General features: G+C 49.1%; 1 protein-coding gene across 4 annotated transcripts in view; it reads right to left on the bottom strand.

The window, feature by feature from the left end:
• Positions 1-9,083, bottom strand: part of NOD1 (nucleotide binding oligomerization domain containing 1) — a 69,602-nt gene that overhangs the window by 35,356 nt on the left and 25,163 nt on the right. For all 4 annotated transcript variants that reach the window (XR_005838541.1, XM_040644125.1, XM_040644126.1 and 1 more), the window contains exons 2-4: positions 5,258-5,347; positions 3,900-4,211; positions 2,400-2,574 (exon numbers count right to left, since the gene is read on the bottom strand). Coding sequence is in view for 3 of the 4 variants with exons in the window: in XM_040644125.1 (XP_040500059.1) it covers positions 2,400-2,574; positions 3,900-4,100 (376 nt within the window). In the remaining variant the exon portion in view is untranslated. The remainder of the gene's footprint in view (positions 1-2,399; positions 2,575-3,899; positions 4,212-5,257; positions 5,348-9,083) is intronic.

Raw genomic sequence — 9,083 nt, 5'->3', positions numbered from 1 at the left:
GGGGGGGGAGCAGGGAGACAGCCAGTTCCCCATGAAACGCTTTTTTTTTTTTTTAAAGTGTTTGTATTTAGTTAAGGTCTCTCTACACCCAACGTGGAGCTGGAGCTCCCCAACCCCCAGATCAGAAGCCGCAGGCGCCGGGGACTGAGCCGGCCAGGCACTGGAAAATTGGGTTGCTGGGGAAGAAACTGCCCTAGCCTTTCTTTCGCTTGTCGCCCTGCTCCAAAAACAACGGGAAGTCCCCAAACTAAATGCCAAAACTTGGGGCGCCTGGGTGGCTCAGTCGTTAAGCATCTGCCTTCGGCTCAGGGTGTGATCCCAGAGATCTGGGATCGAGCCCCACATCAGGCTCCTCCGCTGGGAGCCTGCTTCTTCTTCTCCCACTCCCCCTGCTTGTGTTCCCTCTCTCGCTGGCTGTCTGTCAAATAAACGAAATCTTTAAAAAAATAAATAAATGCCAAAACTTTCAGGGAGAAGACACAACATTCGACAATAATCTAGATTACAAATGAGCTGCGCCAAAGCACAAAAAGCGTAAACAAAGATAAAAACTACCCTGTTCAACGACGTAGCGCACAGCAGCCCCGGGGCCCCCGCCGAGACCTGGGGGCCACTGACTGAGCACCTGCCCGCCGGGGAGCAGACACGGCAACATGCAACATGGGCCTGGAGCTCGGCAAACCTGAGCTAGAGATGGGCTTACTCTGAGAGGGAGGTGGTCCTTCCCCAAACAAGAGGTTCCATAAATTCCTTTAAAATACTTCTGGGATTTTCACTGTAATTTTGTTAACATAAGTGAGACACACATGCCCATTTCCAGATTCATCTATAACTTTTTCCCATCAACTGAGTCCAACTTGATTGCTCAAAATTTGTGAATTTTATCTCTTACATCTTTAATAAGGCATAATTTACATACCATAAATTCACATTTTTTACAACAGGCATTGTGTACTACTCAATGATTGTTAGTAAATTTATGGAGTTATGCAAACATCACTACAACCCGGTTCTAAAACCTCTCTATCGTAAGCCCACTTCTAGCCAATCTCTGCCCCCGGCCCTAGGCAACTGCCAGTCTGTTTCTGTCTCTATTAATTTGCCTTTTCTGGACATTTCGTATAAATAGAATCACACAATATGTGGTCTTTCACATCTGGCTCTGTAGAGTGACTTATACTTTAAAAGTTACTGAAGTAGTTGGCTAAAGAAACCAGGGGAGGGGTGCCTGGGTGGCTCAGTTGGTTAAGGGTCTGCCTTCGGCTCAGGTCATGATCCCGGGGTCTTGGGATCGAGCCCCGCATTGGGCTCCCTTCTCATCTCACCGGGGAGTCTGCTTCTCCCTCCTTCTCTCCTTCTGCCTACAGCTCCCCCTGCCTGTGCTGTCTCTGTCAAATAAATAAATAAATCTTTAAAAGAAAGAAACCAGTGGAGACCTCTTTTGAAAGAATGATCACAGGCAGGAACATTTTCCTTTGCTCCTGGGGAAGGAGGCAGAACGAAGTGGGAAGGAGCAGGAAGAGTAAGAAGCTAACAGCAGCCACAGAACAGCTGAGCCCTGACCCTGCTGGCTGGCCCGGTTTCCCCCAAACACACCCCTGCTGGTCTGGGACACTGTCCTCTGTTTCTGTGTTCAAGGTCACACTGGATTCTTTAGACAGCAGAGTTGGGGATCTTGGTGCTGGTACACTGCCAGCAAGTGTCTGAAGCTAGAGGGCACACGGGCACAGAAAAGCTCCCCGGGGCCCAGTCCAGATCATGGCCCTGATTACATGCGCTCACGGTAGCCTGAACTCCTCTCGTCCTTGTCACCACGTGCAATCACACATTCGTGTGACCACTTACAGTTGGGCCTCCTGCACTGGCCTCCAAGCTCTCAGAGCCAGAACCATATCTGGTCTGCTCCCCATCATACTCCTGGCATCCAGAACAATGTCTTGGCACAGTGGGGACACCATCACTACTTGTTGAACGAATTGATTAGCTAATGCAGTCCCACTAGGCTTTGGAAATCAGGACTGGCCACTAGGGCTGATAAAGGAATACTTTGCTTAGGATAAAATTTGGAAAGATTTTTAAAAGGAAAAAAAATGCACCCTTGAATTTGCGTGACCATTAAAATGTCTATATGTGTCCGAATGGGAAGCAAGCAAGAAGCCAGAAGAGAGGCCATTCCCACACTTCCACAGACCTCACTGTAAGTCAGACCAGCTACATGTGGTCAGCTCAGCCACAGTCCCCGGGCAGCACTCGGATGACGGGGAACACAGCACCTGGGCCGACTGTGGTGGACCACCCCCCCCCCCCCGTTCATACCCTGCTGAGACCACACGCCACAGCATTTCCAAACCCCAGGGCTTTGCTTGGTGTCTGCAGTCCTCCCCGGGGCGGACTCATACCTGGGTCGGTGTTGACGACAACTCTGCTTTGAATGAGCTCTGACGGCAAGAAGCCAGTCTCCGACAGCCAAGGCCTGAGATCCACATAAGCATCTGCGAGCTGCTGGAGAACGTAGAGGAGGAACTCGGCCACCTCCTCGCCCTTGCTCTGTACCAGGTCCAGAATTTTGCGGACCTGGTGGAGGCACAAGCATGAGGGGGTGAGCTGGTGCTTGGGGAGTCCTCCTACCAGAGAGACCCACACGCAGGGCTCCAAGCTCCTACCACAGCCTCGAGCTTGACCGTCCACCCAGCCGGGTGAGATGCTACCTGTTGAAGGCCTAGAATCTGTGAAAGGGACCCCCCCTTAGTAAGGAATTAAGGCACACAGCTCTAAAAAGCCAGGAGGCTTCCATAAACCTTAAAGTAAAAAGGCGAGACTCACAAACGAGAGGTGTGCCCACCCCTGGAATTCTCCCTGTGTCTCCTGTCCCTCTAAGCTAACACTACTGCTGACCAGAATGAGTGTTGCTGGGACAGAATGACTGCACAAGCAGAATGAGGTGGGTGCTGGGCCACACAAGGGGCTAACAGCTCCCCATGTAAATTATACCCTAAAAAAGGCTTGTTGTATTATTAAAAATGCCGGGGGGAAAAAAAAATCACACATAGTCAGCTACTGTACTTGCCCCCAAGAAACCCTCTGGTCTCCCCAGAGCCCGGCAGGATCACATTACAAACAAGTTCTGTCACCCCCCCCACCCAAAGAGTTTTGGGTCTTGCCAATTCTATTTTTCGGGAGATGACACAAAGCTGAAAGGAAACTAAGGGCTGTTTAGACTTCCCATGGTGGAGTGTGGAGAAGTCTTTACTGCGGACCCAGCCTGGGATGCGTTTGCTCCCAAACCAGAGGCAAGGCCGTCCTCAGAGTCTCACCCAGCAGTGAGCAGCTCTCTGGAGTTTAAAGTCACTGAATGAACACCACTGCTAGTGTTTAATGGTCATTTTCGTTTTCCCTCCTCCTAATCAAAAGTGGATTTGAAAACAATTGGTTTGGGGGCGCCTGGGTGGCACAGCCGTTAAGTGTCTGCCTTCGGCTCAGGGCGTGATCCTGGCGTTCTGGGATCGAGCCCCACATCAGGCTCCTCCGCTAGGAGCCTGCTTCTTCCTCTCCCACTCCCCCTGCTTGTGTTCCCTCTCTCACTGGCTGTCTCTGTCAAAAAAATAAATTAAATCTTAAAAAAAAAAAAAAAAAGTGAAAACAACTGGTTTGGGAAGCAATACACTTAAGCAAGGAGAGCGGAGAGGTAAGCGGAGTCTGCTCTCCACACGAACACAGAAGTAAAATACGGAATCGTGTCATAAGCTGATAACTCAAGTGTTTCTGTTCTATAAATGACCCCAACGGGAAATCCCGCCAATGTACTAAATGCCCAGAGGTCCTCACTCAGGTCAACGGGAGAAGCCCCTTCCGCCGACCAAGACACACAGCCCGCCAAGGCCAGCCCCTGTCACCAGCACCTTATCGGGCTGCGTGGGGCAGGCACACACGATCTCTGCATCTTCAGAAGTGAAGTAGTCGTTCTTCAGCAAGTTGTCCACCAGACACTGAGTGTTGCGGATGTGAGTGACCAGAAGTTCCCGGTTGATTTTCAACAATTTAACGTGGGAGTGAGGCTCTGATGGGATCATTCCCATCTCACGGTGGCCCTGCTTTTCCATGGCTAAAGGAGCAAGCGGCTACTTTGTCCAAATTCATCTTCGGCTACATGCGTCTTCCTGGCAGAAGGGCAATCAGGATCCAGGACGCCCGCCTCTCTCTCAGTGCCGCCCCTGAAGAGACAAACGAAGTCACCAGTGAAGCAAAAGCCATGGGAAAGATCCCTCCCCTCCTCGTTGGTCCTGGAATTTCTGTACTTCAAGGCAGAGGAGTCATGCTTAAGATGGTGATCTGAGGGGTGCCTCGGTGGCTCAGTCGGTTAAGCACGTGACTCCTGACTTTGGCTCAGGTCATGATCTCGCAGTCGTGAGATCGAGCCCCACTTCGGGCTCTGCGCTTGCAACAGCCTGCTTGAGATTCTCTCTCTCCCTCTCCCTCTGCCCCTCCCCCTGCTCACGTGTGCCCACACACACTCTTTTAAAAAGAAAAAAATTAAAAAATTTTTAAAAAGATGGTGATCTGAGATACATTAAAGGAAAAAATCATAATTGAATTGTTTCTGCTTGTGGGTTACATGCCTAGAGAGGGTGACCAGAGGTAGACAACCCTTTTGTTTAGCAAAACTTCTTTATTATCTTTTAAATAATAAGAAAAGTGTGCCTCAATCCCAGCCTGGGATACAGATAAAAGGTGTATTATTTTCCGTAAAAAGGAATTGGGAGCATCCAGAATTAGAAGCAGAGGAACCATGGTTGGGGGGCGTTGAGGGTTGATGGGAGAGAGGGTCTGAGCCCAAAATGGCCTGAGGAGGGAGAAAGCCAGCATGAAGTCTCCTATGGTAGCCAGAGCCCAGGAACCTGGGAACAGGGACGTTTCCATCACTGTTGCCCATTCCGGGTTGTGCCGTGGCCTTCCCGCACCCCTGCTCCAGCTATCCTCACACCTCCAGCAAAGTTTGCCTTTTACCAAGCACCCTGGGGAATGAAGGAGGAAAAATGGCCATGTGTGGAGTGAAGCGGGACATACAACTGACCACAGTGGAAAAGGCTGAGTTAACATCCAAGAGGCAAGCATATGTCTAATACAGTAGTAACTAACCAGTCATTTCCATCCCTGAAAGTTCCTTTCTGATCTATTTTAGGAACCACAACTTAAGAAAACTGTTCTCTGAAGGGATACCAGTGGATAATATCAAATTAAAATTAGGGGTTAATGATACCTTTTTAAGTTTCCAGTATTATTCTTTGAAGTGAATCAAAATATTTTAAAACAACTGTCTCTTGGGAAATCTTCAATCTCCAATTTCTTTCTGGAATTTGCAAAAAAAAAAAAAGACAAGTTTCTTTAAAAATACTATCGTAATGAATGGTGAATGAACAAATGAAATTGATGACGGGATAGTTTAAATCCAAAACTCTAGGACGTTGGAGTCCTCTCTGTACCTTCTTCCTTCAGGACAATGTTTTCTAAATGTCATTTGGGCGACATATTCACTTAGAAGTATATCTTTTTTGGCCATAATTGAGTCCTACCTATACTTTATTTGCTTAACTTAGTGCTTTAGAGGGACTGTTTTATTTTTTTGTTTTTCATTCGTTGCAGTTCCAGTATAGTTAACACACAGTGTGATGTTTCACGTGGACACTACCGTGATTCGACACTTCCGTATGATACCCGTGCTCGTCACGGCACGTGCACACCCTAATCCCCGAAAATTGACTATTTTAAAACTCAGGTTAATTTTAAAGGAAACCTTAGATCAGCATTATAAATGAAAACTATCATCTCCCAGAAATAAAAAAGTAACGCAAAAATAAATTCGCTGGAAATAAACCCAGGCTATTGTATTGCACCTCAACAGTGCTGCCTGGAAAGGTCCGAGGTCTGAGGCCCGTGTGCTCGCAGAAGCATTTGAGGGTGTTAAAGACAGAGTAGCACAAAACTGCAACCTTCTTTACGCTGATCCTTCATCTGCGAGAACTGGAGGGGAAGGGCCTGTCTACTTCATGGGTCAGTGTTTCGCAGACACGGCTGCTGTGCCAGAAGAAGGCCCGGAATGGGTGTTACATTTCATCTGTTCGAACCTAATCCACGTCCGTCCTGTTTTACTCACAGCTCTTGTCTCTTCCAAGCCTGGGAGTCCCACAAAACCAGTGATTTCTCCCCTCAGCCTGCCCGCACTGACCCCACAGACGTCTCCCCCTCTTGCTATCCGAGGCAGAAACTTCAGTCTCCTGATTTACGGCCACCTAAGCCAAGCAACAAATCACGTGTCAGCCAGCTGGCAAGGAGGCTGTGGTTCTCTCATTTTCGAAGCCCTGGTTTGAGATTTAATCAGATTTGCGGAATTAGCGCAATTCAGCGAGAACTTAAGGCGTAGATGGTGCAAGAGGAAACAGAAAGCTGAACCTGCCCTGGGAAACAGAATTCAAGGGTAGACCAAATCTATATCCTGGGGCACCGCAGAGAAATTCACTTCATGGGCATCTGGTTACTACCAAACAGAGCCAGGGATCTCCCGGCCCTGATAGGGGATCCATTATGGTCTTCACCTGGTAAAAGGTGGGTCTGGCTAGTGAAGACAGTCAAGTTGTCACATCCAGGCAAACAGAAGACCAAGGTTGGGCCGGAATCAGGTTTGGTGAGCTGAATCTGCTCCGATGGCTGGGGTTCCCCCCCTGGGCAGTGGTGTAGAGCAGAGAGGACTGAAGGTGGAGATCCCGGTGAGGAAAGGCCAGGGAACAACCAAAAGTATCCATTATGCCAATGGAGATGGCCAGAAAACAAGACCAATCGCAGAATAAAAGAGGAAGATGAAGCAGAGAAATGAAGGAGAAAAGATCAGGGGAGGGCTGGTCTACCACCTAAAGCCATCTCTTGAGACAAAGGCAAGTGGGGGTAGAGCCTATTGGTGGGCAGGGAGCCCCTTGGGAACTGAGGGGTTAGATGGTACCCCCAATGCGTCCTCTTTTTTCCCGGCTTTCTGATCTGCCCTCAGAGAGGTTTAGTTCCCAGGTAACAGAACCCCAGGGTCAATCCACTGCCTTAGGCTCCTTATAGAGATCTGTGCCTAGGTCCCATCTTGCAATCTGATCTTCTGAACTAAATATAAAGTCTGCAGAGCCTCCGAGAAAGGCTAAGGGAAGCTTCTCTGAAGAAAACAAAGCGAGAGGGCAGGCATTCAAAGGGAAAATGAAGTAGAGACAGGAGAGAGAAACTCTGTAAGGCTATAGAACACTGTAGATTGTTGAATAGAAATAAAATGCAAGCCATGTGTGTAATCTAAGATTTTCTAGTAGCCACGTTAAAAGTAAAAAGAAATGAAATTAATTTTCCTAATGTTCCGTTTAACCCAATATACTAACTACCTTATTTCAATACGTAATCAATATAGAATGAAACATCTTCCATTCATTTCTCTCGTATGAGGGCTCTGAAATCAGTGTGCATTTTACACTCACAGCCCCTCCCAACATGGACCAGCCACACATCAAGGGCTCAACAGCCACCCGTGGCCAGTGGCTACTGCGCGGGACAGTGCAGCTTTAGAGCCCCACTGGAAGCCGGGGTAGGAAGACATCAGAGCTCCTGCCCCATCCCCCCTGCCATCTAAAAGACTGATGCCAGGAGGGAGTTAAGATGGCGGAGGAGTAGGGGAACCCTTTTTCAGCCGGTCCCCCGAGTCGAGCTGGATAAGTACCAGACCAGCCTGAACATCCATGGAACCAGCCTGAGACGCAGGAAGATACATCTGGATCTCTACAAATGAACATCTCCAGCGCTGAGTATTGAGGTACGAAGCGGGGAGCCATGAAACCGCGCACAGATATCGGAAGATAAACGGAAGGGGGAGGGAGACTCCGCGCTCGGGCGCCGGGAAGCAGTAGCCACCTGCACAGGAGAGCGGGCGGGGCTCGCGGACGGCACCCGCAAAACAACAGACTGAGACCGTGAGCCGGGTAATGCGCGCCACCAGACTGAAAACCGGAGCTCCGGTGCGCTCACTGGAACCAGACTGAGACCGGGAGCTCCAGAGCGCGCGGGGTGGCTGGCAGCTGGCGGTGTTAGAAACACAAAGGACAGAGACGCGCTGGCCCTGGAAGTGAGGGCAGGGACGCCGGGTGTGGGGCTCACATCCCGGGACGCTGCAGGGTTGAGCAGCACCAACAGAAGCAGAGTGAAAGTGGCCAGAACATCAGTGGAGAATGGTCCGCGATCCCTCTGTTCTGAGATAGAGGCTGAGATTCAGCCACTGCAGCTCTGACTCTCAGAAGAGGCACAGCAAACCGCCAGGGAAAGCTGCCAGAGAACAAAAGCCTGGAAACACCGGCTCACAGTGTGCCCATCCCCATCCCCCCTCACAGGGGACACGGAGACTCTACCCAAACAGGGTTGCCTGAGTATCGGTGTGACAGGCCCCTCCTCCAGAAGGCAGGTGGAAAAATCAAGAAGCCCACATCCCTAAGATCCCTATAAAACAAGGGCGCACGGCCTGGGTCCCGGTCAATAATTTGGGCTCTGGACAACCCCGCAACCTCTCCTCATCAGAATGACGAGAAGAAGTCCCCCCCGCCAGCAAAGAAAAGACAATGAGTCTGTGGCCTCTGCCACAGAACTAATGGATATGGATATAACCAAATTATCAGAAATGGAATTCAGAGTAACAATGGTCAAGGTGATGTGTAAACTTAAAAAAAATAACAAAAATGTCAATGAGAATATAGAATCTCTAAGGGCAGAAATGAGAGCGAATCTGGCAGAAATTAAAAATTCTATGAGCCAAATGCAGTCAAAACTAGAGGCTCTGATGGCCAGGGTGAATGAGGCAGAAGAACGAATCAGCAAATTGGAGGATGGGTTAGTAGAAGAAAAAACTAAAATAGAATCTGGACTCAAAAAAATACATGCACAGGAATGTAGGTTACGGGAGATTACTGACTCAATGAAACGTTCCAATATCAGAATCATTGGCATCCCCGAGGGGGTGGAGAAAAACAGAGGTCTAGAAGAGATATTTGAACAAATTGTAGCTGAAAACTTCCCTC

Source organism: Ursus maritimus, unplaced genomic scaffold (genome assembly GCF_017311325.1).
Source record: "Ursus maritimus isolate PB19 unplaced genomic scaffold, ASM1731132v1 scaffold_3, whole genome shotgun sequence".
Lineage (NCBI taxonomy): Eukaryota > Metazoa > Chordata > Mammalia > Carnivora > Ursidae > Ursus > Ursus maritimus.
This window is presented reverse-complemented; position numbering and strand designations above follow the sequence as displayed.